This window comes from Macaca mulatta, chromosome 11, assembly GCF_049350105.2.
Source record: "Macaca mulatta isolate MMU2019108-1 chromosome 11, T2T-MMU8v2.0, whole genome shotgun sequence".
NCBI classification, from domain to species: Eukaryota; Metazoa; Chordata; class Mammalia; order Primates; family Cercopithecidae; genus Macaca; species Macaca mulatta.
In genome coordinates this window covers 95,306,857-95,322,782 of record NC_133416.1, presented here as the reverse complement: position 1 = coordinate 95,322,782, position 15,926 = coordinate 95,306,857, and the positions used below count along the sequence as shown (strand labels likewise).

At 34.0% G+C, this 15,926-nt stretch overlaps 1 protein-coding gene across 4 annotated transcripts in view; it reads left to right on the top strand.

The window, feature by feature from the left end:
• CEP290 (centrosomal protein 290) overlaps positions 1-15,926 on the top strand; it is a 93,865-nt gene that overhangs the window by 66,619 nt on the left and 11,320 nt on the right. For all 4 annotated transcript variants that reach the window (XR_013400687.1, XM_077953219.1, XM_001101114.5 and 1 more), the window contains 6 exons: positions 3,723-3,868; positions 4,196-4,351; positions 7,044-7,167; positions 11,608-11,742; positions 13,240-13,326; positions 15,295-15,459. Coding sequence is in view for 3 of the 4 variants with exons in the window: in XM_077953219.1 (XP_077809345.1) it covers positions 3,723-3,868; positions 4,196-4,351; positions 7,044-7,167; positions 11,608-11,742; positions 13,240-13,326; positions 15,295-15,459 (813 nt within the window). In the remaining variant the exon portion in view is untranslated. The remainder of the gene's footprint in view (positions 1-3,722; positions 3,869-4,195; positions 4,352-7,043; positions 7,168-11,607; positions 11,743-13,239; positions 13,327-15,294; positions 15,460-15,926) is intronic.

The window sequence follows — 15,926 nt, the reverse complement described above, 5'->3', positions numbered from 1 at the left end:
ATAACAAAACCCACACCTGTGCCTTGCATTTCATTCTTCTTAGCATTTATTACTGTCTTAACATACTAGACATGTACTTGTCTGTATGTTCATCTTTTTCTTTTTTTTTTATTAGACCATAAGCTTTGATGGCAGGAACTTTGCCTATTTTATTTATTACTGTATTCCCAGCACCTAGAACAATCCCTGGCACATAGTAGATGCTCAGTATTTGTTGAATGAATATAAATTTTAAAATGTTATAATAATATTATTCTGAAATCTATGCATATGAAGCTTTTGGTACAGAAAATATGAAAAGAGAACTACTCTCCTATCATCCCGTCTTCTTCCTTCTTGTCATTCAGTCTAGAACATACCTATCTTGGAAAAAGTTCTCAAACCATATGTTTATCTTGCCCTCAAACCATAACAGCAATCAATGCAAAAAACTTCTGTGACCCCCAGAATATGTGGAGATTTCTACACATCAGCAAACAAGCAGTTGGTTTTGCAGCACACGCCAACTGGGTGCCATCCAATTCAATTCACCATCTACCTGGAGATAGTGTCAGATCCCATAGAGATCTTGCTGCAGATCAAGTCACAAGTCCTGGCCTCCAAGACTTCTGGAGTCCCCACAACCCCAGCCTCCAGCTTTGGGTTTGATTAATTTCCTGGAGTCACTCTCAGAACTCAGGGAAACATTTACTTACGTTTACCAGTTTATAATAACGGTTATTAAAAAGGATACAGATTAAGAGATGTGTGAGAAGAAATATGGGGGAAGGGGTGTGGAACTTCCATGCCCTTCTGGGGTGCCACCTTCCTCTAGAAACCTCTACATGTTCACTTCTCCAGAACCTCTTTGAACCCAGTCCTTTTGGATTTTTAGGGAAGTTTCCTGACATCAGTATTTCTTCTCCTAGGGTATGGGGCAGGACCCCCTCATATTAGGTTTTAAGACCCACAGTCAGAAAGACAGGCAAAGTTTACAGTCCTGCCTTAGGGCAGGTGAAAGGAGGACAGGAGAAGGTCAGGGAGACTCTTTTCTGAGGTCTGCTCCAGAGGTCTAACACACTCAATATTATAACTAAAAACAATGACAAGGGCTATGAGAGTTACAAGCCAGGAACCATGGACAAAAGCCTATATGTAATAACACCACAATACCCATGGTACCATTCACCTTTGTTGTTTTTCTTATTATTTTTCAATTATTTTTTCAGTCTTGGTTCCCTTAATCTTAATTTAGCAGATAATGCCAGGTGGGATGGAATTGTCCAAACCCAACAAAGTACTGTATGCTGCAGGATTATTTAATTACATACCTTATGTCCCCCACTAGTATTTACATTTCTGGGAGTACAGAAAAATTCTTGTACATATTTAAGAAAAAATGAAATTAATAACTATCAACCACTTAGTGAAGTTTTTACTTTTTTTCTTTTGTTTTTTGAGACAGAGTTTTACTCTTGTCACCCAGGCTGGAGTGCAATGGCGCAATCTCAGCTCACTGCAACCTCTGCCTCCCGGGCTCAACCGCTTCTTCTGCGTCAGCCTCCCAAGTAGCTGGAATTACAGGTGCCTGTCACCACAACTGGCTAATTTTTGAATTTTTAGTAAAGATGGGATTTCACTATGTTGGCCAGGCTAGTCTCAAACTCCTGACCTCAGGTGATCTGCCCGCCTTGGCCCCCCAAAGTGCTGGATTACAGGCATGAACCACCACACCCAACCTGAGGTTTTTACATTTTTTAAAGGGCACTTATTAGCTGAATTAAATAAGGTAAAAAATTGATTAGTATTAGAGAAGAGAATTGGAGAATATAGTTCTCCAGTATTTGAGAAGGTCGTTTTGATAGAACAACTAATCTTAGTGAGAATTTAGCTTTATTTCATATATTTTTTTAATTTTTTGAGATGGTGTCTTACTATGTTGCCCTGGCTGGTCTTTGAACTCTGCGCTCAAACGATCTTCCTGCCTCAGCCTCCCAAAGTGCTGGGATTACAAGCATAAGCCGTCGCACCAGGAATTTGACTTTAAACCATGGTTCTCAACCCTTTCAGATTCAACATTCCCTTTAATAAAAAATACAGTGTTTCATAATTTCCCCTTTATTATTATAATTGAAATTCATAGTTAACATAAACTCTACCTACTTACATAATTTCAAAAATGTCATTATGAATGTCCTAAATGAAATATATAGGGGGAACAAAAAAGGAATATTCATATTTCAACATGTAAAAGCTTTGGCATGACTCCATTGGAAAATGTAATGAACTAGTCATGTGCTTGCATCTTCATTAACGTGAATTCAAAGCTACAAATGCAGACTGACACAAATATGTTCTGTTGGCAACTCATGGGTCATGATGGTATTGCCATTTGTAATTTGATTTCCAAAATGGTAAACAAATTGTTGGTGCAGTTCTCAGCAAAACAATGTCTATAATCTTACTTAGTGTATAATAAAACCATTAAAAAATTACTTAGTGTTAATGTGTTAGTTGGAGATAAATTCTTAGCTCAGACCAGTGTAAGCAGAATTTTTTACTGTATTAATATCCAGTAAAACATTTGAAAGTTGTTCAGTGCATGAGACTATTCTGCATTGGATAGGCTTTCTTTGGCTCCTTTATCATAGTTACAATAAACCATGACACCTACCCCTGAAATGCCCTAATTCCCTTCCGTTTCTTTTTTTTTCTTCTTCTTCTTTTTAGCACTTAAAACTAGCTAACTTAACTACAAAATAGATTTAGATTTGTTTCTTGTTTTGTTATCTGTATAGTTTGCTCCCTTCTTCCCCAATCTACCTAGCCAACTAGCATAAACTAGATAGTAAGATTCCTGAAGATATAGATTTTTATCTGATTTTATTCATTTGTTCTATTCCTAGTGCCTCTAGAGTAGTACTTGGCACATGGTTAGCACTAAATAAGTATCTGTCAAATGACTGAAGTAATGTGCATTGAAGACTTGAAGGGGCTCTGATGCTAGGAAATTGTCATGGGGTAACAGATGAGGTTGGTCATTTGTACGTAGGATTCTTGTTAGAAGCTTACTCTAGTCATGATTGTATTAGAATCTTCATTTAAAGACTCCTGAAGGGTGTTGGCATTAGTCAGAACTGTCTCCCAGAATTTTGTTTGTCTTGTGATAGAATAAAGCATAGTTAGCCTAAAGAGAAGTTTTCCTAATAGCTTGGCATGCCTGAAGATTCTAGGAGTTATACAGGTTGAACATCTCTAATCCAAACTTCTGAAATGCTCCAAGATACAAAATTTTTTGAGCACCAGTATGATGCCACAAGTGGAAAATTCTTACGTGACCTCATATGATGAGTCACAGTCAAAACGCAGTCAAAACTTTGTTTCACATACAAAATTATTAAAAATGTTGTGTGATACTACCTCCAAGCTATATGTAGAAGGTGTATATGAAACATAAGTGAATTTTGTGTTTGGACTTGGGACCCATCCCTAAGATATCTCATTATGTATATGCAAATATTCCAAAAATCTAAAAAAAAAAAAAAAAATTCCAAATTCCAGAACACTACTGATTCCATGCATTTCGTAAGGGATACTCAACCTGTATATCAAAAAGAACATATTTACATATTCTCTAGGAAATATTAGTTTACAGTTTTTCTAGGTTAATTATAATTGATAAATCTTAAAGAAAATTTAAAATAATACTGGTAATTTTCCTACCTCCTTTGTTATTGTTACAGAATGCTAAAGAAGAATTAATTAGGTGGGAAGAAGGTAAAAAATGGCAAGCTAAAATAGAAGGAATTCGGAACAAGTTAAAAGAGAAAGAGGGGGAAGTCTGTACTTTAACAAAGCAGTTGAATACTTTGAAGGATCTTTTTGCCAAGTGAGTTTAAATATCATTATAAAACCAATTATGTGTAAAATCCTTTAGTGACCTGGAAATTATATAGCTTTATCATAGTTGATAATATGAGAAATGGTCTAGTTTAAGTGATCATTTATTATCTATGATTTACTTTTTATTTTCTTTAAAATGTGTTTTAAATATATTGTAGCCATTATAGATGGATTTTCCTTTGATCTTGTTATAAATTAGTTTATGACAAGTACAGGATGATACAACTATTGTATATGGGTTTAGTAATGAGTACGCAATTGAAAAGCCAAACACTGAATGGTATGTTTCATGATTCTGTGTTAAATTCCACAGAGCTGATAAAGAGAAACTTACTTTGCAGAGGAAACTAAAAACAACTGGCATGACTGTTGATCAAGTTTTGGGAGTACGAGCTTTGGAGTCAGAAAAAGAATTGGAAGAATTAAAAAAGAGAAATCTTGACTTAGAAAATGATATATTGTATATGAGGTAAGCTATTGTGTGGAAATGTGCTACCCATTATAATGAAGAAAAACTGACCCTTAGAAATTGAAATAATAAATGTGTATTGTCTTAAGCTTGGGTTATGTTGTCTTTTCCCGTGTGAATTGAGATAGTCCTGGTTCTTCATATGACACATAATTTTGGATTGTATTTTTGATCTTTTGACTATTATATTGTGAGACTCTGGTTCTTGTTTAAATTCTATGGAAAAATGTAGATACTTTTGTTTTAGCATGCAATTGGTCTAATTAGGTTCAGGCCACAAGTTCCAGCCTCATTTTTGTGGGCTGTAGTTCCAGTTTTCAAAGCCTTTACAGTACTTTTCAGATCTGTCCTGCCTGTGTACCTCCCAATTGGTGGTCTTTTATGTGAGCTATGTACTATTAGTAACAGTTCTTAGAAACTTTGGTATTCTGATTAGAATCAATCCATACATTTGCAGCTCAAGAGTGAGCCCAGAAGTTCATAAATAACTTTATAGGGGGACGTCCTTGAGCTCCTCCCTCTTTGCCATCTCTCTGATACTTTGTTTCCCTAGGGATTTCCATTTGGGGTTTTAGTTACCCAGGGATGCTGTGTATTTCAGAAGTTGCGCACTTCTGCAGGGAAACAAGCAAGAAGAAGGTAGAAAGAGGAAGAAAAAAACTACTAAACTACTTTCACCTTACCGTCTTAGTATCATAGCTCTACCAACTGGAGATTTTCCTTCCAAAAAATATTAGCTTCTGTGAGTTCCCATTGGAGCGTTTATTACCACTGCTATGGGATGGCTTAAGGGTTGGGGCATAAAAGCACAGATAGAAGGAAAAAAAATGAGGTGTTTTCATATTCCCTCTGAGTGTTAAAACATTCCCTTTCTCTTTACTTGAGCTAGCATTAGAAGGTTTACCTGGAGCTCTCTCCATCAGTGCAGACACCTATCTTCAGGTTTCAAATAATGTTGTCTTCAGGGCAGGCAGTAACAGAATAAAATAAAAGGTAAATTCATCACCTGTTTGCTGCTGCTTAAATTCTGGCATTCCATTGTAATCTACCTTCTACTCCTTTGCAAAGTCCTCAAATGGTTGCCCCATGCATTTAGGAGAGAGAAGATTGAATGTATTTACTCCATTGTACCTGGAACCAGGCGCCCCTGCCCTGCATCACCCCATGTCATTTCTTAGCAGATCCTTTAAGACTTGTGTGTGTGTGTGTTTTGCAAAGTTATATCTTCTGATGTAATCATGGTCGTGAAAAGCAAAATAAAATCGTGTTAACACTGAAAACTTTTTAATTTTCTCCTAAGAACAGCTAAAATTATTTAATCTTCTGTTTCACTCATTTCTTACAAGGTAAACTTAGGTTGGTTTTACGTAATTTGCTATTTCTTCTTCTTTGCATTTACAAATGATCTGTGATCATATTACTGATCTTTGTAAAGGGCTGGTATCTACCTGCAACATTTGGATATGACAATATTTACCCTTTGTAAATACACATTTTTCTATTTATCTTTAAAAATTACCATTAATTAGTCTTGTTAATGTCTATTTACTATTGTGTCATTATGAATGTGATGTGAACATATGAAGTTGAACTTATTTAAAGGAACACTCTCATGAGCTTCTAGTCCACATTCTTTCCTTTTCCTTCTAAGTTACTGTTTCTTAAAAATATTTTAGAAGTTTCCTTGATAGGGAAAAAACAAATTATTGAGGAGTTTTTCTTTCTCTTGACATCTGTTTATAGTTACTGTCTTATTCTAGCAGTAGATATTTCCCTCCGTGTTTTTCTTTGTCTAAACATACGTTCAAAACAAAACACTTTTATTCTTCTTTGCAGGTTTTACAAAGGATCAAATCATTTTAATTTTGAAATCTGCTCTTACTTTTAGAGGTTCTTTTTTTTTCCTCTAATAGTGTGAGTTCATGTGGACTGAAGTAATTGGAGGATACTTTATAGAAAAGATTGAATTTGTCTTCTATCTGAACTCTAGTTTGAATTTCTAAATTCTATGAATCATCTAGATATTAAAGAGGAGGGGCATTTCAAGGAGGAGAACCCTAGCAGAGACAAGAGGCAAGAGTAAATATTTCATGTATGGGTAGGAGTGGATTTGTATTTACCTAAGTAAAGGTAGACTCCTGGACAGTAAGGTTGGGTAGATGTGGAGGTGCCAAACCATGGAGGGTCTTGTAGGCCGGGCGGATGTTTTTAGACTTGAAGTGTTAAATTTTTATCTGAAATCATTAAGAGTCTTTTTAGATCCTTGAGATTCTTGAGAAGACCATGGATATTATGCAATTATTATATAATGTTTTAAAATAGTAAGTATTTTATTTTAACTATCTTATGTAATTCCATATAAATAGATGCATGTTCTTTAAAAATGTTAATGTATTTCAGTAAATCAAAATATACTTTTTGACTCATCATTTAAGGAAGCCCTTCAGTGAATGCTCTGTAGAGGATTATTTTATAATACTAGTTGTGATATCCTAATTTATTTGTTGTAAAGTTTAGAAAGTTTGAAGTATTTAAAATAAATGTAGCGTTAATAAACACACTGAACTTTTCTGTCTTGTGTTTTTATATAGTATAAGAGAAAAGTTGAAATGTGAATACTTGTATTTTTATATAGTACAACAGAGAAAAGTTGAAATGTGAACAGTAAAGAATCTCTGATTACTGTTCGTAGGGCCCACCAAGCTCTTCCTCGAGATTCTGTTGTAGAAGATTTACATTTACAAAACAGATACCTCCAAGAAAAACTTCATGCTTTGGAAAAACAGCTTTCAAAGGATACATACTCTAGGCCTTCAGTAAGTGTATATCTTTTATTGTTTTTTTTTTCTTTTTTCCCTGTTTAAATGCCTAAAAGTGAAATCAACTTCTTTCTTAATCTGGCCAAAAGCATTATATCTTTCTCATTAATAGTAATACAGTAAATTCAACTTTTATTTTTACCAGGTAGTGATGTGTAATAATTTATTTAATCCTTTTTAACATAATAACAGTAAACTTAAGATTCATAAGCTTTTCATAAAACTCATAAATGATTTCTAGGAATTTTAAATGTGTAGTTATTATATATTTTGCTGTAGCAGCAGTATACAGTTAAATAAAATAGGAAAACATGTTCCAAGACTGTTTTCATTGAAATATTTATGGTATATTTTAAGCTTATAAAAACTCATTACTCATTAATGTAGAATTGTTTGTTGGATTTTTTTTAATATTTAGTGTATTATTTTTGTTTCGTTTTTCTTTTCATGTGTCTTCATTCTTCCACCTTAAGCAGAATCAGGTGTGTGACACAACTATGTTTTTTATCCTTGTTACCATTATTAATAAATACAAAGGCATAATATTTTTCACACAAAAAAAACACTTTGTTCAGAACCAAAAAAGATCATGGCAACACTCAGAATTAAAAATGGGAAAAGACTAGGTGCCAAGGATGACTTACATAATTGGGTACCTAAAAGTATTTTATGGTATTACAGTAATGATGAAAAATACAAATTAGAACATATTGTAGATCCTATTGAATTAAATAAATCAGAGTCAAGACCGAACAATAAATAAAGTCAATTTACCTCAACAAATGGTAACTTGGCAGATTTTAACTCCTTTTTTGAAAATGAACCATGATCCTAAGGTTGGTAAAATTAATCAAGAATGTTGTCAAAATGATAAACAGGAACATAAAAATGAGGAAGAGAATAAGATAGGCAAGAGTGAGAAAGGAAAGAGACACATCGCTGAAGATGTGAGTCACAACAACTATATGGACCTCTAGAATCTGCTATGGAGGACTGTGATTATGTGACAGTTGCTGATGCTGTGGCTCAGTTGTGCTGAGGGTGATGCACAGGCAGGTGATGAAACTGATGCGTCCGTCCAGCCAAGAAAGGACGCATCCTTGGTTTGGATACATCTCCGTCCTTTATTTCTTTGTTAACTGAATTTTCTTATAGTAAGTAGCTTACATACATATATAGTGAAAATGGGAAAGTGTGTAAGATTTAGAAAAAGTATTAACTATTAGTAAACTTTATCTTAAGCTCTAACTTTTGACTAGTTCCTACAAAAATTAGTGAATATGCATTTTCTAATTTAGTGCTTTTTTTTTTTTTTTTTTACAATTGGTGTTCACTTAATGTTATATTAGATAAATGAATAGCAAAAATAAAGCACTTTAGAGGTGATTGTTTTGTCTTAGAAACTTCTAATTCATCAGGCTGTATTTAGAAGTAAAATTTCACTGCAGTGAATTATATCAGTAAAATTTTGTTACAGTGTTGTACAACATCCTAAGATATATAGCAAGTTCCTTCAGTGGCTTTTTTTTTTTTTTTTTTTTGCCAGGTTTTATAACAGATACTTTTGTTATAATGCGAAAAGGAAACTTAGATGTGTTGCTGTCTATATTGTGTTAGGCTCAGGCAGGATGCCGTGGCTTACTCCTGTAATCACTTTGGGAGGCAGAGGCAGGAAAATTGCTTGAGGTCAAGAGTTTGAGATCAGCTTGGGCAGACCCTGTCTCTAAAAAAAATTTAGACAGATGTGATGGAACACATTTGTAGTCCTGGCTATTCAGGAGGCTGAGGTGGGAGGATCATTTGAGCCCAGGAGTTCAGTGTTACATTGCCCTATTGCACTCCAGCCTGCGCAACAGAGTGAGACCCTGTATCTAAAATAATAATAATGATAATGATAAATGGTGTTAGGCTCTGTGCCTAAGTATCTTTTTCACATAGGCTAGGCAAAGTGGCTCATGCCTGCAATCCCAGCACTTTGAGAGGCCAAGGCAGCAGGAGCACTTGAGGCCAGGAGTCAAAGACCAGCCTTGAGAGACCCCATCTCTACATCTCTACCAAAACAAACAAACAAACAAAAACAATTAGCTGGGTGTGATTGTGCACACCTGTAGTCCTAGCTACTCGGGAGGCAGAGGTGGGCAGATCACTTGAGCTCAGGAGTTTGAGGTTATAGTGAGCTAAGATTGTGCCACTGACCCCAGCCTGGGCAACAGAACAAGACTCTGTCTCAAACAAAAACAAACAAACAAAAAGCACTTTGCAGAATGTTAGTCTAACTCAACAGTTTATGAACTTTTCATGTACATACTACTTTTGGTTAGCTTACATTGAGATACAGAATAAGAAAAGTTTGTTCATAGAATTTATCTTTTTTTTCTTTATACTGTCTACCTCAGATATTACAGTCACCTAAGTCATGAAAACCTCAACTAAAATTAAATATCTATATGTTAAGAGAAAATGGTTGAAGGTGTTTTAATTCATAACACTTTTTTTCATGTGCTAATAAATAAGAATTTGAGACTTCTAACTCCTAGCCACTAAGAATTTGATTTTAAGCAGTTTATGGCTTTTAACCAGATTCTTCTGTAAGAGTTTGGAAGTCTCATGAAGGTCATTATACAGTAATTCTGTTTACAAGAGAGAGTTTCATTAGAATTTATTTTTCAGATTTGGACAATATCAACTAATACCTCTAGTTTTCTTATTTCAAAATACAAGGGAAAAATGATCCATAATCACTAATAGTAACTGCATCATATTTTAGTGAGAAATGTGTTAAAAATATCCTCATGTGAGATCTTCATCAAATAGAATTGCCCTCTACTGTAATATTTAATATATTTTATATCTACCAATCAGTGAAATTCATCGGTGTTTATCATTTGCTGATCAAATAGGTACCACAGAAGAGAGGAAGTTTGGGAGACAGAAGAGCTCAGGGACAGGAAATTACAGATGTCCATGTCTGAAATAACCTTAAAAGTTATCCTGTCTAATGCCTTCATTTATAAAATATAAAAACTGACAACCTTGTGAAGTGGTAGAATTTGCCTAGTATTAACCTAATAGTGGTAGCATTTGAATGTATACTTGAGCTTTCTTACTAAGTGGAAATGTATTCTTGTGATTTACATACATCAACAAAAATGTTTGTCTCCTTTTTTTTGCTACTTCATATGTGCATATGCACACACATCTCCTTAAACAAAAATCAGATGGACACATGCAGTCACTGGATCTAAAAGATGTTATAAAGTCATGTATAACAGATATTTTATAATAATATATTTTAAGACCCATAATGTCGATGGAGTAATTGACTCTACAGCCCATCAAGCCAATAAAGAAAGGAGAAAAAAACAAAAGTTGTGCTGAATACTTTTAAAAAATTCTTTCCTATGATGCTTATAACAGTCCTGTGAGGTAGGTGGTATTCTAATTTATAGAAAAAATGCGTAGAAAAATATAATTAAGCACAGTTTTAAAAAATAAAGTTTAGCATGAGAAGTAACAGTGAATATAAGTAATAACCCAGTGTAGATACAGGTCAGAAGAAATGCAGATATAATATTAATGTTTTTCAAAGGACGGAACCATTACTTTAGCTCAAAGAATGAAGGAAAGCTTTCCAAAGGAGGAAAGAATTAGGCAGTTCTTTTGTAGCCTAGTGTATTCATTTGCTAAGGTGGCTGTAACAGACTACTACAGATTTGGTGGCTTAAACAGTAGAAATTTATGGTCTTGGTTCTGGAGACCTAGAAGTCCAAAATTAAGACATCAGCAGGGTTGATTTCCTCTGAACAATCCAAGGGAAAGATCTTTCCCAAGCCTCTCTCCTTGGATTGTAAATGGCTATCTTTTCCCTGTTTCTTCATATCATCCTCCTTCTATATATATCTCTGTGTCTAAATCCCCAAATTTTCCCTTTTCATAAGGATACCAGTCATAGTCGAATAGGGTTTACCCTAAAATTTAATTTTAACTTGAATACCTCTATAAAGACCCAGTCTCCAAATAAAGTCACATTCTGAGGTACTGGAAATTATGACTTTAATATATAAATATGGAGGGTAAGGGGAACACAGTTCAACCCATAGCGGTTAGATAACAATCATGCTTTATTTTGGACTAGTGAAACCACCATAAATCAGTTTAACCATTATGAAATGATACATGAAGGCATTATATGTGTGGACATTATTAAGTCATACTTGACTTTCCTTCCATTGTAATTAAAACAAACCATATTACCTTTTGTTCTGCAAGTTTTGTATTCTAACTTATTTATTTTTGGCTTTCTCTAGAACATTCTGATTTTCTCATATTCCTTTGAGGAAAAAAAGTTACCTTTGACAGTATTTTCTTATCCAGTATGTCTTTTATGGCTTTTATTTATTAAACTTTAAAAATATTCCTAATTTCACTTCACTGAAGATTTCAGGAATAGGGTCAGATGATCATTGTCAGAGAGAACAGGAGCTTCAGAAGGAAAACTTGAAGTTGTCATCTGAAAATATTGAACTGAAATTTCAGCTTGAACAAGCAAATAAAGATTTGCCAAGATTAAAGGTAAATTTAATGTTTTGTTTTATAGTTAGAAAATCTAATGCCTAAAACTCCTTCCTTAGTTGTTATGTTTACTTTTATTAGCTTATTAAGAAGTCAGAAATGTATATTCCTAAAATATCATGGTGGTGGTGTACTTTATATATTTGCTCTTTAACCTTTATTTGTTGAAAGCCTACTTTGTATGAAACACTCCTCCAGGTGCTGGGAAACAACAGTCAAAAAATTCCTTACACTCATAGAACTTACGTTCTAGTGAAGAAGACTGACAATAAACAAGTCACTGAATAGTATGTCATCTGATGTTAGTGCTAAGTAGAGAAATAAAGCATGATTGGTGTAAAGAGTATGGGGAGAGGGAAGGGGTGTAATTTAAAATCGGGAAGGGGAACATCACACACCGGGGCCTATCATGGGGAGGGGGGAGGGGGGAGGAATTGCATTGGGAGTTATACCTGATGTAAATGACGAGTTGATGGGTGCTGACGAGTTGATGGGTGCAGCACACCAACATGGCACAAGTATACGTATGTAACAAACCTGCACGTTATGCACATGTACCCTAGAACTTAAAGTACAATAATAATAATAATAATTAATTAATAAATAAATAAATAAATTTTTTTAAAAAAGAATATTGATCCAACAACAAAAAAAAATAGGGTAGTAAGGGAGGTCTTCCTTATTAAAATGATATATGAACAGAGAGCTAAGGAGAAGTAAAGAAGTGGGTCATAAAGATACTAGAAAAAGAATTACAGACAACAGAAATAGCAAGTTCAGATGTCCTAAGATGGGAAGATACGTGGTATATTTCATTAAAAATTATCACAATGTAAAATATAAGAATAATTTCTTTTAGAAATTTTACTTTATTCTGACATTAATAATGATTTTTTAATCTTTGGTTTTCCAGGTCTTACCCTATTTATGGGAATCTTTTTTCTCTTGGCTAGCTAATTACTTCAGTTCTGTTTTCTAATCCAGAATGTTAGCAATCTGTTAATTCTACTGGTAATGATATAGTTAAGCTGTGTCTTGCTTCTCACACTTTATTTATTTATTTATTTATTTATTTATTTATTTCAGGGCACTAATCTGCCAACTTTTTACAGTTTTTTTTCTTTTTTTTTTTTGGTACTGCTTCTTATTCAGATTTTTACATTGATAGAACCACTGTTAGATGTTCATTTGCCTTTTGCTCTGTATATTTGGGTAAGGATCTACATGTGCAATATATGGGACAGTTAAAATCAGAATTCTAAATTTGTATTATTGCATCAGGCAGTAATGTGGGAAATACCTCGACATTTCATATACACAGTATTCTTGTATTAATTTAATAATTTGGTTCAAAATCTTCCTCGTTAGTATAGAGACCCAATTATTTGGTTTGGCTATACAGTTGAAGAGATTGATGGTTCACATGAATTGTTTGCCTTTTCTTTTCAATGGCTATAGCTATGTTAAATTATTAGGTGTTTGCTTATTATCTTTCAGAATCAAGTCAGAGATTTGAAGGAAATGTGTGAATTTCTTAAGAAAGAAAAAGCAGAAGTTGAGCGGAAACTTGGCCATGTTAGAGGGGTATGTGAGAATTTACCATACATTTCTTATGGTTTCAGCAGTGATAAGCCACGAATGAAAAGTTTAGATATGTTGTAACAGTACTGATATGCCTTTACAAGTGCCCTGTAGTTTCAGTTATTCTGCATCTGTAATATAAAACAGTAAGCATTTCTGTGTGTCTCAAATTAATGTATTTTATCATCTGTATCATCTCTCTTTTTATTGAATATGCCTCCACACCTTGAAAACATTTAACTTCCAGAAATCCTTTTGTTTATGGAGGTAACTACTAACTGGTCCTTGGTCTAGTGCTGCCATTTTGTAACCATTGTTTTTTTTTTTTTTTTTTTTTTTGAGACGGAGTCTCGCTGTGTCTCCCAGGCTGGAGTGCAGTGGCGTGATCTCGGCTCACTGCAAGCTCTGCCTCCCGGGTTCACGCCATTCTCCCGCCTCAGCCTCCCAAGTAGCTGAGACTACAGGCGCCCGCCACCACGCCCGGCTATTTTTTTTTTTTTTTTGTATTTTTAGTAGAGACGGGGTTTCACCATGTTAGCCAGGATAGTCTCGATCTCCTGACCTCGTGATCCACCCGCTTCGGCCTCCCAAAGTGTTTGTAACCATTTGTTACGATATCTTCCCACCTTCTTGGTATAATGTTTTATAAGTACTTTGTTCCTCCTCCTCTTTTTTTGTGTTGTAATTTTCTCCCTATGTTATTTTGTATTCACCTTATATAATGAATAAATGTTGCTTATGAGGTCAAGGCCAAAGACTTAAACTCCTGTTGATTTCATGTTGCTGTGTTTCATAAATGGAAGCAATCATAATGTAGAGTCATTCTGGTAGTAATATTAAATATATGATGGATTCAGTGAAAATATTATGTGTTATTAGAAAAATATTCAGAATAGGCCGGGGGCAGTGGCTCACTCCTGTAATCCCAGCAATTTGGGAGGCCAAGATGGGCGGATCACTGGAAGTCAGGAGTTCAAGACCAGCCTGGCCAACATGGTGAAACCCTATCTCTACTAAAAATACAAAAATTAGCTGGGTGTGGTGGCTCATGCCTGTAATCCCAGCTACTCAGGAGGTTGAGGCAGGAGAATTGCTTGAACCTGGCAGGCGGAGGTTACAGTGAGCTGTGGTCGCACAACTGTACTCTAGCCTGTGCGACAGAGCAAGACTCCCATCTTAAAAAAAAAAAAAAAATTCAAAACAGTGTCTTGCTGACAGCAACATTTTTTTAATCAATGAAAATATGTTAATTTGACCTTTTCTATCTAAGTTAATTATGAAAGTACATACTGAAATTATGTAAAAGTTTATATTTCAGAATTATTCTTAGTCGTGGATGATTAAAATGCAAAAAAAAATTAAGCATACTGTGTGACTAAACTGCTAAAAATTATTTTTATTTTAAATGATAAGCAGTTAAACTTATTAAGTGATGACTCATCTCTGTTGATATATTTATGCAAGGTTTTTTATTTCAGATATCTCTTCTATTTATATTAAACAGAAATTGAATCTCTAAGCAATAGCATTTCTTAGAGAAAATTGCCTCTATTATGTTGCAATTAAAATTTAATTACTCATGAGCTCTTTAAAGACACAATTTCTCTTGTGTGGTTTTATTTTGTATAAAGAAAAACTGATATACTGGAGAGAACATTAGCTAAATAGAATATTTAGACTTAATCATTTTGATAAGACATTAAGGCTAGACTATTTAAGATGTTACTTATTAGCTGCATGATTTTAGGAGTGTCAAATTTCCTTAGTCTTGATTTTCTTGTATTTAAAATGGAAATTATAATTCCTATCTCATAGAAGTGTTTTAAGGATGAATTGAATTAACACAGTTTTGACTTCAAATATTAGGAATTATTAATATTGAGTATAATGAGCCTGTTGTATTGTTGGTACTTTGTATTATACTCTCGAAAATATTTGATTAAATTAAAGATTTAACATATTCTGTCGTAGTCTGGTAGAAGTGGAAAGACAATCCCAGAACTGGAAAAAACTATTGGTTTAATGAAAAAAGTAGTTGAAAAAGTCCAGAGAGAAAATGAACAGTTGAAAAAAGCATCAGGAATATTGACTAGTGAAAAAATGGCTAATATTGAGCAAGAAAATGAAAAATTGAAGGTAATTTTTTAATGTGATCATTTTTAGGGGAATATTTTACTGTTTTAATTTGTTACTATTTAGGAAAATTTCAAATATGCTCATTACTATATAAAATGGCTTTAATGAATACAGTACAGATTTTATACATATAGAAAAAAACTTATGAGAGGCAAGGCTAAGGGTTATAGAGTAGGTCCACCTGATCTTTCTTATTATTTCAAGACCAATACTTTTCTGACACATAGATTAATTACCTGTGTTTCTTTTTAAAAATACAGACACAGACACCCAAGCTCCCATCCCTGAAATTGATTTAATTATTTTAGGGTGGGTCCTGACACAGGTATGTTTGTTGTTGTTATTATTTTAAGTCATCAATTTATTCTAATATGTAGCCAACATTGGGAACTTCTGTTCTGATATTCAAATGAAGCTGTAATTGTAATCATATCAAATACAGTTTCTAAAACTATGTTGAAGTAAGA